Consider the following 16714-nt stretch of genomic DNA (forward strand, 5'->3'; position numbering starts at 1 on the left):
TGAAAGGATCTGCTCTCCTGCCAATCTGCAGCAGGCACTATGCAAGATATCGTCTTGTGCGGTTGTACAATAATGAAATGATTAGGCAATAAGAGAAATGTAGACTCTGATGATATAGGAGAGGCTCCACTGTCAAGTGTGTCTTGCAACTTCCTTCATCACACATTCAATCCCCTAACTCCCACACATGCATCCAACACAGAGCTCAGAGCAGAGACCCTCCTTTATATAAAAGAAATTGTTTGAAATATAGAAGTCGAAGCCTAGGGTTGGAGCTGTGGCACATTAAAAAGAACTCAAGGAGGTGGGGGGCTGAGGAGGCTGTTTGCCCTCCCCAAACGCAGTCCCTGTTGTTCACTACATTACAATACATGACGACTAAAACTGTCCATCTCACACTCACTCCCACAGATTTCAAGGGAATACTGCATGGAACTACTGTAGGGGTACCAGGGCTGGCTTATCACATTCCAAGCACTGGAGAGCAGGGAAGGAAGCACAATACCGATAGAACCCACACTGGATGGAGGACCGCACGGCACCACGATAACCTGATCTCCACTGAACAATCAGTATGAGTTATAATCTATTTTTAGCATTTAAAACATGGGCAAACAAAGTACGTAGGCATGCTGTGCCAACACTATAAACATACAGAGAACATGTGCATTGGGGAAGGAAGGGGGGAGGGGGGGGAATCATTTAAATAGTCTAGGATAAAAGTGTTAATGTATACTATCTCTATAAATATCAGTTATATAAAATACAGGTCTCGCAAGTGGGGAAAGGGGGACTTGGCTACAGATACTCTTTTTAACATTTGTTTAAAGATGTACTTCTTTTACTTGTCTCATGTAGGATGAATTCAGTTATCCATGTCTTTAATAACAATACAAACTATGCATAAGTTCACAAAAAAGAATGAATACAGATACTGGAAATCTTACATGGTACAAACAATGGAAGTGGTATTTTGCTATCAAAATGCAGTTGATCGATGTAATTTAAAAAACAAAAGTTATTAAATTATAAGCAGGGACAATCCTTTGAAATAAAGGGAAGTGGGTAACTATGGAAATCTCGTGTGTGGTGTGATTTTAATAAATATAAACGTACTGATAAAAATTTCTTGAGAGCTCTTCTCCTGGACACAATATGAAAAAACAGCAAAGGAAAGGTGTGTAGTTATCTCTGCAACTGGTGTTTAGTAGTATTCTGTGATGAAGAAAGTGTGGTGCAGCCACAGTCTGTTGATTGTTAAGGAAGAAGTATGAAGATCATTATGAGTTCCATCTCAACCCACTTTTTCAGCAGCTTGAGGACCAACATGGAAGTGAATTGCAAACACAGCACAACTCAAATCAACTAAAAAAAACCTCAAATCACTAGAGTAAAAACAGTCAATGTTTCCTATTAAGTAAGCTCACTCAATAAAGTAACCACTGTTGATACATGGGTGTCACTATAGCACTAAGGGTTGACACACACACTGTCTCCTTTTAAATCTGGTCATTACATATATAATTGCCTTTGAACAAACATGCAACAATTTGAATGACCAACTTGGTAATTTTAGATCTGTGTGTGGGGGCACAATATGACCAGCAATCCAAGCCAAAATATGATAGGCAATGAGTAGATGTCAATCAGCACTGCCAGAAGATCTGGTCACACAATTATCACAATCTACCAGTATGTCTATGACCACTGTTCGTATAAAGTAACTGGACTCAAATTGTTCGCCCATGTGTAGCCAAATTAGACACATATCTGTTTATTGCTCAGGTTAAGGGACAGGATCTGCCCATGTGGGCAGAGTAAATGTTGCAAACAGTAGTAACTGTACCCAGCAACATACGCCATTTAAACGTCTCACCTCAGCCATGCAACGTAAATAGTTTCCCTGGAGATAGTAACCCTGCTTCGCAGGCAGATCGTCCATGCTCCAGGCCTGATCCGAATAGTTGTCATGCTCTTCCATGATATATTTACCATGCATGGTGACTGGAGGAAGATTGAGACTGGCTGAGGGGGGGATAGTTGACATGTCTGTAGAGGATACCTTTGAGGTGAATCGCAACCTGTGATTTGGCAGCTCAAATGTAAACCTTGTTTGGGCACCTGCAATAAACATACCAGGGACACATATTTTACTTCATATTATCTAAAATAATAAAGCAATACTATAATAATGGCACTTTGGAGTAAAAAAAAAGAAGATTTTTACTCACCGTAAAATCGATTTCTCTTACTCCATTGGGGGACACTATGATACATTGGGGTATATTAGTGGGATTAGGAGTTTAGACGTTTTAACATCTTTGATCTTCACTCTCCTCCCCTACTATGCTCCTCCTCTCCTGTGGATACCTCAGTTTTGTCTAACCAAGCTTATGAGGAAAGGGAGCCCTATAGAGCAAAGAATGTAAGTATAAAATTCACACAACAGAACTATCTACAGAGCAAGGGAGGGTGCGCAGTGTCCCCCAATGGAGTAAGAGAAATTGATTTTATGATGAGCAAAAGTCTTCTTTTCTCTTTCCTACCATTGGGGGACACTGCGATACATTGGGGACATACCAAAGCTCCCTCTAAGGGAGGGAATGCTCTGGAACGGCTGCACGCAATACCTTGTGCCCAAAGCTCGCATCAGAGGATGCAAAGTCCTGCAACCTGTAGAATTTAGAGAATGTATGGACAGATGTCCATGTAGCTGCTCTGCATAGCTGCTTCGCCGAAGCTCCATGATGCGCCGCCCAAGAAGCGCCAACCGCTCTGGTGGAGTGAGCCCTTAATGATACCGGGGCAGGCAGAGATGCTTGCGCATAAGCCAGTCTAATAGTGGAAGTGATCCAGCGGCCAAGTGACTGTGTGGAAGCCGGCCAACCTCGCTACTGCTCATCGTAAAGAACAAAAAGATTCTTGGTCTTACGGACAGAAGTTGTGCAGTCAACATAACACTGAAGAGCACGAAAGAAGAAGAAGAAGAAGAAGAAGAAGAAGAAGAAGAAGAAGAAGAAGAAGAAGAAGAAGAAGAAGAAGAAGAAGAAGAAGAAGAAGAAGAAGAAGAAGAAGAAGAAGAAGAAGAAGAAGAAGAAGAAGAAGAAGAAGAAGAAGAAGAAGAAGAAGAAGAAGAAGCGAAAGCCAGAACCACAATCTCCTGATTAAAGTGAAACCTTGACACAACCTTCGGAACAAAGGAGGGTTTAGTGCGAACAACCGCTCTATCTTCGTGGAAAATTAGGAAAGAAGAAGTGCAGCAGAGCGCTGATAATTCTGACACTCTACGAGCTGACGAGATAGCAAAGAGGAATATAGTTTTCCAAGTCAGATGCGGAAAATCCACCGAATATAGAGGTTTATACGGTGTATGGATGAGAGCATTGAGCACCAGGTTGAGGTCCTAAGGCTCAACTGGATGAATGAAGGGGGGCTGCACATGAAGAACCCCCTGCAGAATGGTCTGAACATTCCGGACGGTCGCCAGCTTCCTCTGAAAATAAATGGAGAGCACAGAGACCTGAACCTTAAGGGACCCCAGACGGAGTTTCTTATCTAGACCAGCCTGCAAGAAGGCCAGCAACTTAGGAAGGCTAAACCAGGATGTGTGGAAACCCTGGGCCTCACACCAAAGGATGTATGTCTTCCAAACTCGATGATATATGGCTGAGGAGGACAATTTCCTGGCCTTGATCAGAGCACCAATAGTCACTATTGAAAATCCTTTGGCCTTGAAAATTAAGGTGTCAAAAGCCAAGCCATCAAAGTTATCTAAATCGTGGCAGAGAAGAGGACCTTGAACGAGAAGATCCGGTTGCATTGGCAGTGGGAAGGGGATGTCGGCTGCCAGTCTCAGAATGTTTGAAAACCAAGCCCTGCGTGGCCAATGAGGGGCTACCAGAATTGCGGGAACACGCTCTCTTTTTAACTTGTTTAGAATCCGCGAAAGCATGGGTATTGGTGGAAAGAGGTCACTAGCCGGAAGTGCAATGGAACTGTCATGACATCCGTGAAACGCACTTCAGGGTCTCAAGACTTTGAGCAGTACATGGGAACCTGATGGTTAGTCTGGATGCCATGAGATAGATTTCATGTTCCACTAGGACAGCGAAGACCCGCTTGTTGAGAGACCATTCGCCCAGGTGAACTCTCTGCCTTGTGAGGAAGTCGGCCTCCCAATTCTCCACGCCCAGAATGTAAACGGACGATATCTGGGGTACGTGGAGCTACGCCCATACCATAATCTTGGCTGTTTCCCGCATGGCCCCTACACTGCGAGTTCCCCCTAGGTGATTTAGATATGCCATGGCCGTGGCATTGCCTGGCTGAATCTGAAGAGGCTTCCCTGCCAGAAACATCTGAGCTTGCGTCAATGTTCTTTACACCGCTCTGAGTTCTAGGACATTGATCGAGAGTGTGACCTCTTGGGGGGACCAGAGGCCTTGAAATCTCAGTGACTGTGTTACCCCTCCCCAGCCTAGTAGACTTGCGTCTGTCGTAACAAACGTCCATGGGCCGGCCTGAAGGGTCTGACCCTTACCCAGATTTTGTCTGGATAACCACCATGCTAGGGAAAGACGAGTAGGTATTGACAAGCGAATGATCTGTCTGTCTAAATGCTCCTGAGAACCCGACCACTTTTGAAGAGGGCGAGAGTGGAATTGTGCAAAGGGCATGGCCTTGAACACTGAAACTATCGTTCCTAAGAGTTTTATGCAGCTGAGGAGAGATACCTCTTTCCGCACAAGTAGGGTGCTGGTTCTGCGCAAAAGAGGGAGGACCTTGTTTTCTGGTAAATAGACTCTGTGGGTCACTATGTCGAACATGAGACCCAGGAAGCGCATGCGCTGAGCCGGAATGAGAGATGATTTGGGTAAAATCAGAATCCACCCATTAGATTTCAGAAAGTGGTCTGGATGTGGCAAGATAAGAGCGATGCCGACGATGCATTTAGAAGGAGATCGTCTAGATAGGGAACTATTGTGACTCCCTTCTGCTGCAGGACCACCGCCATGATCTTGGTGAACACTCGTGAGCGGTCGCTAGGCCGAAAGGTAGGGCTCTGAACTGGAAATGGGAGTTTCCTACCGCAAAGCAGAGGAGGCAATGGTGCCCCCTCCATATAGGAAAGTGCAGGTAGGCACCCTTGATGTCTATGGAGGCCAGAAACTCTCCCTGCTCCATTCCTGCGATGACAGAGCCCTCCCTAAAAATGGCTGCCTTCCTTAATTGCTGATGCCTTTGTCTGGTAATTAGTGTGGAATAATATGGCTGTCGGTATACAGGAGTCTCCACGCTACTAAACCAGTGCTCAGCACCTAACTCGCCTCCTAATGTGCACAATCATTGGCTCCGTTCCTCCACTGCTCATGTCTAGAGGCGGAGATCTGCTGCAGGCAAGTAGAGTGGCCTGGCGGGGAGGATAGGCTGATATAGCTTCACTCACGTCGGCCTAACGTACTGGGGCCGCCATCGTCTAAATGGCTGAGAGAAAACTATTTTCTGGCCCCCAGAAGAGAACTGACTCTTATCCTATAGAGGGTAGCAGCTGATTAAATATATGGCCCCTATAGCTCGTTTCTAGGGGGACTGCCGACAGAGGTGCCAGAAAGGGAGACTGAGCTGCCTCTTACCTGCGCCGGGACCCAGAGTGAACAGAGCTGAAGTCCTATTCACTCCTCTGGGTATTGAGATCAAGTCCCGCGCTGCACCTAAATGGAAAATAAAATAAAAACGTGGGGAAAAAAAAAACACCTGACATTAATACAAGCATAGGCAGGAGCCTATACCAAAGTGACCTCTCTCTTTTAAAAAAAAAAAACGAGGTATCCACAGGAGAGGAGGGGCATAGTAGGGGAGGAAAGTAAAGATCAAAGATGTTGATAAGTGCTTAAACTCCTAGTCCCAATACTATACCCCAATGTATAGAAGTGTCCCCCTACGGTAGGAAAGAAAAACACATTTCAATATCAAAGCATGCAGTTTTCATAAATAAATACTAATTTACATACATCAGAAATGTCGTGTGCGTTAGATATTTAAGCTTACAGAGAGAGAAAGAAATATTAGCATTATGAATCTGTGCTTTGATGCAGCACAGTGGCCTAGTGGTTAGCACTTCTGCCTCACAGCACTGGGGTCATGAGTTCAATTCCCGACCATGGCCTTATCTGTGTGGAGTTTGCATGTTCTCCCTGTGTTTGCGTGGGTTTCCTTCGGGTGCTCCAGTTTCCTCCTACACTCCAAAAACATACTGGTAGGTTAATTGGCTGCTATCAAAATTGACCCTAGTCTATAGGGAATTTAGACTGTAAGCTCCAATGGGGCAGGGACTGATGTGATGATAAGGTGCGACTATTAATTTAGAGAACAGATTCATCTAAAATGATGTGGGGTGTATATTGCTTGTGAGCACAGGTCTTATTGATAACTAATCTTTTGCACTCACACTTAGCAGCGCATTAAATTAGTATTAATTGTAGACATTAACAAATTTGAATTGCAAATATATGCACTCAGGCATGATCAGTACCTTTCTATTTATATAGCCATTTATATATCGACACAGAAAAGCATACACACTAAGGTTGTCGCTGCAGCACCAGCCTCAAGCTCCCAATACATGCATGGCTATGCAGCTGCTTGGATAGGACTAGAAAATGTTCTGTTTTTATGTTATTGAATAAGAAGCACTTTTATGCGTATTGATATTAACAAAATAGACGCACAATCCAGGTACTAGCTGGCGCAAGTACTAACATGTGGTGCCCATATGTTTCGCTCTTCAATTGCACTGTTTTTAGCCAACAGAAGGTTCAAACAGGATGCTGTCTTGTCTACGAAAACTCTGTATAATACAATACATCCGATATAATACAGTATTAAAATCAATCTTTGTAAATACATTTTCAAAAGCTACAGTGGCAGGAGTAATCTTTCCTTATAAACTACTATAATGACTGGTGAATCTTCTCTGCCTTATTTGAACAGAATGCCACTGGTATTAATAGGACACAATGCATAGAGTAAAAGGATCAGGTAGACAAAAAGGCAGATACTTAAAAACAAATCATAGATGGAACAAAGAGCTAACTTAATATATTGACTATTACCCGTCATGCCATGACTCCTCATTCTTCCCATTTTGTACTCTGCTTTAAGAGACGGTAAAAGTGCGGCTCCAATAGCAATGCCATCCAACATTGCACTGAACTTCAAGACAATTGGCTTTTTTTCCAGTCCTTCTGGGAGTTGGGGAAATACATTGGTTTCAATTGGAGTCTGATTTACACTTGTGGGGGTCTTCTCAGAAAGCAAAGGAGTTGCAACATCTTCTTTAGGAGGGGGCACCCTGTAAAAGGGACAAGTGAAGATGAACGAAGGTGAAAAAACAAACATTTTGTAAGCAACATAAGTGATTATATTACTACTTGTTAAAATATACTGACTTACACCCGTTCAAAAAGCTCGTGCCCTGTTGGCTGGGAACCACCATGATGATCTCTCTTCATTAGACTGCTACTGTGTGCTACACATGCCAAAATCCACAATAAACTTGCAAACACATTTCAAATATTATATCATACACGACTAGTAAAAGGGCAATTCATAGGGAAACTTAATGTCCAAGTCAAGGACTCCGGACTGAACTTCAAAGTAATACAATAACAGGAAATAAGCAACAGCACACCTGAAAAAAAAATAAACTTAGCTTTTCATTCTTTGACATACAGTTTATACCCTCTGGGCCTGAGTCATTAAGGCAAAAAAGGAGTAAATGTTCTCTGGGACAAACCATGTTACAATGCAAGGGGTGCAAATTAGTTTATTATTTTGCACATAAGTTAAATATTGGCTGTTTTTTCATCTAACTCACAAATACTTAATAGCTTTTATTATTACACTGAAATTTAAAGTTGATTTAGGACATGCCCTACCCCAACTATAAATCTGTCCCCACATTTTAAATTTACCTCCCCCTCCAATGCAACATGGTTTTGCCCAGGTGCAAATGATACTCCTTTTTTTATGCTTTGCTCTCCTTAATGACTCAGGCCCTCTATGTGCACCATACAAGGTAGTGATAAGCTAATATCGTGAACCAGTAACACAAAGAATCTTTCCAGTGTAATAGTCCAGTATATTCCGACAACCAGCTGTTTAGGTGTAGCATATCTGTTATTTTACTGACAACATACAATGTGCTTGTTTCATTTATTATATACTGGGAAATACTTTATTTTTATCCATGGAGCAGGAGTATGAAAAGACAAAGACATTTGAACTTGGTTCTTATGTGCATATTTTGACTCACACAGTCGATGGCTGTCGGATGAGGTCTGAGATCTGCTTTGAGAGTTGGTGGGAGCTGCGCACCATCATGCTGTGCAGTGTTGCTGGGTGCTGTGGGATGTTTATGCTGATTGCTCCAACTTTGAACACAGCAGCGTTGCTTGTCCTCAGGCCTCTCTGGGCACTATAAAGAGCCTGGGATTTTGCAATGCTGCACTTTACCACTGTCCTGGTAAATAACAGATAAATAACAGATTTAACACATTTATATTGTGCATCTTTACATCTATGTAACAGTGAAATAAGAGACATGTCCATACATCTACACATGCATTACCTACACTCATGTTCATGTTTGTTTAATCTTATAGGGATGACAAAGCACAGTTCATAAAGCTACACAGTGAACTGTATTTGATGTATTATGGAGAATGAGTAAATGTTCTCTGTAAAGCACTGTGTTTAAGTAAATTACTAATTATTACTAAAAATAATCTGTTTTAAAGTGTGAAATGAAGCAGGAACACAACCCTGTACACGCTTTAGTGGAATAGCATTGCTATTTCCAGTCGCTTGGATACAGAACCCAGAAATTCTAGTATATAATCGGTGAACAGCTGTGCCATTAGTTTCTTTGCCTATTTTTCCTTTTCAGTTGGGGAAATAAGGGGTTCATCCAGAATGTTTCAACACTGCATAATATGAGTCCCACCTCCCCAGTATGAAATTCCCTGTTGCCTCTCATAAATGATAGAAAGCTGGGAAGTCATTGATCTGTGGACATCCATCGCTATACCCTGTGCACTGAAGGCAGTAAACACTGTTTTATTATTATCTGCTGCCCTGAATTGTAGTAGTGCAATACTGGTTCCTATAAAAATTGGTCTTTTGAAATCATTTACTATGACCGCCCACAGATTCCTTGTATTTTTGCTTTGCCTTAAAGAATTGCGCAGATGAATTAAAAATTGGCAACGGTTAATAGCAGCAAGATTGCTACACATGAAGGGTATACAGAAAAACTTGCAGAACAAACTATTGTAGCATGTAACCAAATTAACACTATGAAAACTTTCTTGTAGTGATAAATATAATCAATTTTCTCTAGTAAAAAAATCACTTTCAGAATCCACACAGCTGAGAATGTGTTGGGACCATCTTTCAAAACTCATGATCTCAGGATGCTATTAAAATTTAGCTTTATCTTTTATACTTACCCAGGTTTAATTTCCTAATTTCTTTTGCACACTTCTGGTCTAAATACATGGCTTAATACATTTTTGTTTATATTTCAGTGTATTTCGATATTTATTAAAAAAAACAACAACAACAGCAACAAAAAATGACATGCCATAGAAACATAATCTCTGGAGGGTGGGTGGGACTCTGAAGAGTTCAAAAAAAGTACTTAACATAAAACACAACACAAGGTCACAACCACTAAACATGTAATTATCATGACATACAGAAACTCTTGTTTGGCTGTGCTTGTTGGAGATGTAGGGAAATCCTCCAGTCTAAAGATGAAAGTTCAAGAGAAAGCAAGAAGAAAACAAAAGAAATCAAAGAATAAACATCCATGCAACACTGGTTGGTTACAGACTGCAAGCCCAACAATATGACTGTAGCCGGGCAAAGTCTAGCCACAAGCTTACATTTCTGCTCCAGATTCCATTCAGTGTGCTAGGTGGTTCAATTCCCTTTCCAAGCACCATGGTATCTTATCAAACAAATCTTTATTTTCTGGGGACCAAATATTTCTCAAGCATAGTATTATTCCAAAGTGGCTCTGTATGCTATTACACATGCTCGGATAATCAAAAACTATTGAAATAATCAGGCAATTTCTCTTCAATGCATTTTTATTTATTGCAGAAATCTACCCACTGCCAAATGTAAAAGTGTCATATTGAAGGCTAAACAGCACATTGTAGCAAGTCAAGTGTATATGAAAAAAAAGCCTTAGTTATGACATACTGTAGAACATAATCAGTTAACAGTCATGTTGGCATGCATATTATTATGATACTAACAATGCACTGTAAGCATCAACCTCATTAGTTTATACAATTTAACAAGGCAGGAAGAAACAGAATTTAGGCTCTAGTTGTACCTTTAAAATAAAAAAAATAAAAAAAGAAGGAGGAAAGATGCTCATCAATTTATATTTATAGAAATTGCCATAACTTTGGAAACCACCAGTACATGGCTACACATCTGTTAAAACATATACAATGTATTGCTGGTTCCATAACCTACAATCTCTGGCAGTGCAAATCAGAAGCATTCAGAGTAGAATTAGTTTGCTAAAGAGAGTTTAAGTGCAACCACTCAACATTTCAGAGGAAAGCAAAATGGCCTGCACAGAAAACTAAAGAACTATTTAAAGTAAAACATTACTGTCAGACCAAAACAACTGCTTCATGTTCTTTAATTTAGGAAGTTTGTATGCATGGGGTATGCATGTCAATAAGAACATAAAGGCTAAATATATGTTTCAACATAAAGTTTAATTTCATTTGAATTTAATATAAACAATTAAAAGCAAATAGTTTTCAGGTTGGAAAGTTGTTCAGTTAGCGATGAGAATCCATATACTTGGAAAAGGACATGCAAACATTATCTGACCTAAAGGAATGAAATGATGCATCATGTGTAATTCTAGTGTCTGGTTTTAAAGCTATGCTACTATCTAAGTAAAAGATTACCCCCACACCTTGTTGTGGGGAGAGGGTTTTACAGATTTGTCTCGGAGTTCAGCTAAAAAAATGCTGTTACCGACGACTTAATGGTGCTACTCGCTCACCAAACATACACCGACTGCAAGCGTGAACTGCAGACCACTGCTGTGCCCACTGGTGCTACTCGCTCACCAAACATACACCGACTGCAAGCGTGTACTGCAGACCACTGCTGTGCCCACTGGTGCTACTCGCTCACCAAACATACACCGACTGCAAGCGTGAACTGCAGACCACTGCTGTGCCCACTGGTGCTACTCGCTCACCAAACATACACCGACTGCAAGCGTGTACTGCAGACCACTGCTGTGCCCACTGGTGCTACTCGCTCACCAAACATACACCGACTGCAAGCGTGTACTGCAGACCACTGCTGTGCCCACTGGTGCTACTCGCTCACCAAACATACACCGACTGCAAGCGTGTACTGCAGACCACTGCTGTGCCCACTGGTGCTACTCGCTCACCAAACATACACCGACTGCAAGCGTGTACTGCACACCACTGCTGTGCCCACTGGTGCTACTCGCTCACCAAACATACACCGACTGCAAGCATGTACTGCAGACCACTGCTGTGCCCACTGGTGCTACTCGCTCACCAAACATACACCGACTGCAAGCGTGTACTGCACACCACTGCTGTGCCCACTGGTGCTACTCGCTCACCAAACATACACCGACTGCAAGCGTGTACTGCAGACCACTGCTGTGCCCACTGGTGCTACTCGCTCACCAAACATACACCGACTGCAAGCGTGTACTGCAGACCACTGCTGTGCCCACTGGTGCTACTCGCTCACCAAACATACGACTGCAAGCGTGAACTGCACACCACTGCTGTGCCCACTGGTGCTACTCGCTCACCAAACATACACCGACTGCAAGCGTGTACTGCAGACCACTGCTGTGCCCACTGGTGCTACTCGCTCACCAAACATACACCGACTGCAAGCGTGAACTGCACACCACTGCTGTGCCCACAATTGAAAGATAATAGTCACGAGCACCACCAGGCTCCTTCACTGACATCTGAACCCACATGCTTCTGGATTAGTGTGTGTAGCTACTCTGGCACCTCTGCTGAAGTCTGTAGCTGGGTCCTCTTGTCCACTTACTCTGGGTCAAAAACTGTTGGGTAGTGGGTAAAGCAGTGACTCAGGGGCATTGTGTTTAACATAGAATAGCTTGGGGATGTAGTAGAGGGTTAGCTCTTACCTGCAGGTCACAGGAATTCAACAGTAGCAATTATGGCTCAATAATAGCTGTTAAAAGACCCGTTCATACCACTAAAAACATAGTGATCCTACCCACACATTCATTTTACACTGGGCATTGTGGCCCTATAGATACAGTTTTTACACACATTGTCAGTGGGTAATCCAGCCCCCTGTACCATTAACCAGCCCAGCTTGATTCACTTGCTTTGCATATAAATCAGCCTGGTCTTGGTTCACATTTTTATCATTACGCAGAAGCAGAGAGCCTCTTTTTCCCAACTGTCCGGAGAGAGACTAGTTTAGCCGCCCCCAGCACCAAGTCTAGGAGATATATTTTTAAATCTCCCACCCAAAGTATCTTGTAGGGTGCCTGATCCAGCATCTAACATTTCCTCCAAACGAAAATTGGCTCAAGAGGGATCGTAGCCAGACCCAGGGTAACGGTCTCTCTGTGGCTATAGCCAGAGCTCTTTGGGCTCAGCTATGGAGCTTTACTCCTCTGGGCCTCCAGGAGTAAGTGCTCCAAAATGACTCATTAGAATTCTAATGGTTCTCCAGCTCAATCACCCCTTCACCATTTAAGTAATTTAGCATAATAGGCTTGCTGAATTACACAACCAGCAAAACCCTTTGGAAAACTGGCTGCATGTAATAGCCCCTGGGGATCTGACTAGTAGGATAATTATTTTATCTAGGCGATAGGTCAGCAATTTAAAGCTGCACTATTTACATGTCCATTACAATATAAAATATAAGTAATACATGGCCTATAAAAAAATCCAAAAACATTTTCAACATTGTCAAAAAGCAAACTTACTGTATATTTGGTGTAATGCCCTCTAGAAGAACAATATTTACACCGCCAATATGAGCCGTGGCACATGTTTCAGTCATTTTTTGATGCAGAACATCTAAAATAAATAAAATGTTTGCAAATTAACAACAATTTTTAATTTGAATACAAAACAAGCAGTTCCAGTTAAGACAGAGATTCAGTCAATATATATGCGGGATTATAAAGTAACAGATACATTCTCTTCAAGTTTGTGTAAGACTACCATATATTGATTTGTTACACATACTTTTGTATTTCTGTCCCTGTTATAAAAATTATTGATTGTGATGGCTGAGCTGACAGCAGCTCCTTATTGTCATGTCAACTATGCTCTCTTAAATCAATTAATTTACCCATGGGATAAAGCAAATTATGAACAACTCATGCCAAAATGTTCATCCTGATATTTCCAAAAATAAATACACGTATATATAAATGCATGCATATATAAATCTATACATACATATATGTATTGGACAGAAACTTGTGTTATAACAAATTATTGCTATTATCTTTTATTTAATAAAGCCCTGACAAACTATGCAGCACTGTACTGAGGGGACACCTTGTCAAACAAATTAAATAAAATGACATAAAACAAAAAGGAAAAGATGGACCTGCCCAGATGAGCTTACAATCTATGTGGGGAATTTAAATCAGCGCAAGGTCCCGTAGCAGTAAATTATGAGGTGCAAGCAAAAATCAGTGATGAATCTATTATCTAAAATAATGTGCCCTCTTACTGCAAAATAAAAAAATGTATATTAAAAGTCATCTTAAGGCGTTCCTAAAGCTGTATATTCTCTTATGCAGGCTACTGAATGTAAATACTTTAAGTCTATTTTTGACTCAATAGATGTGTCTGAATTACAATTCTGAAACTTTCAACAGAACTAAGTAAGTTTAAACGGCACAAATAAATAATCTGCAAATTGCTTTTGAAAGGAAAATCAATGTTCATGATATTAGTGCAGATTATATAAACATATTAGGCCTTTATGATTGAGTCATTAAGGAGAGTAAGGCAAATAAATGAGTAAATGTTCTCTGGGACAAACCATGTTACAATGCAAGGGGTGCAAATTAGTTTATTATTTTGAACATAAGATAAATACTGGCTGCTTTCTCATGTAGACACAAATACTTGATAGCTTTATTTTTACACTGAAATTTAAATTTATTCTAGGACACGCCCTACCCCAACTATTAATCTTTCCCCACAGTTTACATTTACCTCCTCCTCCAATGCAACATGGATATGCCCAGGTGCAAAGTTACTCCTTTTTATGCTTTGCTCTCCTTAATGACGCATTCTTACTAACTTTTTTTTGTTTTCTCCTAATCCATAAAAGACATATACATCTATATAAATACAATTCACTATGCAAAGGTCAAGAAAAGTATTCTGAATACACTGAAATACCTTTCATTTTTTCCTTCAGCGTAAAACTCCCATGAATTCTCTTGAGCTCAGATTCCATGGTCAACCCTCCGATGTCAGCTTCAAGGTGGGTGCGATTCACCATGCCAATCCCAAAAATTATTAAGGTGACATGCTGAGGCTCAGCTGTAACCAGACTGCGCTTTCTTTGGCTCCTGTTCAAGCTATTACTGTCCTGTTCATTCTCAAACACCACCCGGCACGTGGGCTCTGATGGACTACGCCCTCCTGAACATTTTAAAGTAGGAAAAAGAAAATTCCTCATTCTATATGTTACAATGAAAAAAAGATACTTTTTTTTTAATAAAACATTACCCGATAATGAATAATATTTTATATACTTCAACATTTTATGTACTTCAACAGGGGGACTGGCTTTAGCAACCTACACATTAACAATCGAAGTTCACATTCAATAATTACTCATTGAAAAAAAAAACCCAAAACAATCATTCCAGAAAATGTGATACTTTCAGGGAAAAAAAATATAGTAATTATTTTTGTTTATTTTTACCTGCAGGACCAAGTGGTTCTGAGGACTTCTCCAAAAACCCAGTGGGATCAGAGATAAGAGAGTAGAAGTTAAGCAGTTTGTACATGTTTTGCCAGCATTCTGCAGATGGCTCACTTTGTTCAGATACAGTAATGGAATCAGAGTCATCCATATGGATAGTCATGTGATCTACTGCATCTTTAGAACCCTTTCGAGAAACCTTAGAGGTTCTCCTCTCTGACCTGCCCAGGGAGTTCTTGTTCCGAGACTCTTTTTTGTTGGTATCATTGTTGGCTCGTTTGTTCTTCATATTATTTACTCTGTTGCCACCATTTAAACTGCCCCGAGAGCTGCGGCTGAAGTCAGAGGAACGGAAATCCCTGTGCTTTCTAGTCTTGAAGGTAGGTGTTGGAGACGCTGAACCAGCTGTGTACCTGCTGAGTTTGATATCTGTTTGCGTTGCCTTGATGTCATCAATCATTGTACTGAACTGATGTATGAGTCGAACCAAGGCCATGTCTACATGCTGACTGATCGACTGGCAGGAAATGGTGAAGTTGCAGTGGAAGGTATTGTAGTATCTCTTGCTGAGATCATGAAAGGAGAGGGCGCTGGTGGAGTTCTGAGGTGTGCACATAGACTTTTCCATTACCACTGCATTGATGCTGAATGTTTCTAACATCAGAGCTGGCTTAAATTCAAGAGGGGGTAGATTGATTGCTCCTTGCCTAAGAAAATAACATTTTAGAAAAATATATTCAGGCAAAGACGAGGACAATAGTGTGAAATATTTAGCTAACATTAAGACAGGAAAATTCAGCACATTGTCACTTTTAAACAATATAATACCAAATATATATATTATTGGAAGATCAAGTATAGTGACAAAACTGTAACAACAATTAAATGTACAAAATACAAACCTTTTGGCCCTTTTACTCCTCCTTTCTTTCGACGTATCAGAATCAACTATGTCGGCTCGAAGACAGTCCAAAGTGCCAGAGAAAGATAAGTGTTCTCCAAAGTACATCCTGTAGCTGAGGGGGACAACATCTTGTGACTGGATACCTGTATGACTCAAAAGAGGCTTGAATACCACCTATAACAGAGGGGAAGTCTGTGTATTAGTGGATTACATTCATACATAAACACAAGATGCCAATAACCCTTAAAAAAAATTATGTGATGGATTTCACAAGGGTTAAGATAAAAAGTTTACATTTTTAGACTGCTCTGCATCCCACTTCTTAATGTATCTGATTTATTATTGTAATGCTTTTTGTTATTCAAAGAACTATAGTGAGAGTTCCTGAAGTCAGGCAAAGAGACAACTTCAGCATTATGAGTAACGCACACAAAAGATGTCATAATGCCAAACAGTGACTACCACTGATAATCAAACATTTTACAACATTTTACAGGGCAGACCCTACGTTTATGCAGCAGACTATTAATTGGATGTGGGAGAAATTAAACAGCTTTGTCTTTCACAAAAGCTAAATTAGAAGAAGAAGCGGATCATCCGATACTGACCATGAACAACAACAACAAAATGATTACTGAAGAAATGACTTGCTTTTACACTCGCGGATTCAAATGTTAGACGCTAATCTGCAAAGTGAGATCCAGCTTGGATTCAAGTCTCAGATTACACCAACAAAGTTCCTGCCCGTCACCTAAAATCTTCCACATA

The 16714-nt window shown here is 41.0% G+C and overlaps 1 protein-coding gene across 12 annotated transcripts in view; it reads right to left on the minus strand.

The window, feature by feature from the left end:
* BLTP1 (bridge-like lipid transfer protein family member 1) overlaps positions 1-16714 on the minus strand; it is a 216124-nt gene that overhangs the window by 62808 nt on the left and 136602 nt on the right. For 10 of the 12 annotated variants that reach the window (XM_075200283.1, XM_075200315.1, XM_075200310.1 and 7 more), the window contains 8 exons: positions 15945-16120; positions 15043-15749; positions 14511-14756; positions 13070-13163; positions 9759-9809; positions 8315-8521; positions 7113-7351; positions 1877-2121 (listed from right to left, as the gene is read on the minus strand). In XM_075200283.1, the coding sequence (XP_075056384.1) occupies positions 1877-2121; positions 7113-7351; positions 8315-8521; positions 9759-9809; positions 13070-13163; positions 14511-14756; positions 15043-15749; positions 15945-16120 (1965 nt within the window). The remainder of the gene's footprint in view (positions 1-1876; positions 2122-7112; positions 7352-8314; positions 8522-9758; positions 9810-13069; positions 13164-14510; positions 14757-15042; positions 15750-15944; positions 16121-16714) is intronic. The other 2 variants (XM_075200257.1, XM_075200247.1) reach the window with 1 other exon arrangement.

The sequence above is a fragment of the Mixophyes fleayi genome, chromosome 1 (genome assembly GCF_038048845.1).
Source record: "Mixophyes fleayi isolate aMixFle1 chromosome 1, aMixFle1.hap1, whole genome shotgun sequence".
Lineage (NCBI taxonomy): Eukaryota > Metazoa > Chordata > Amphibia > Anura > Limnodynastidae > Mixophyes > Mixophyes fleayi.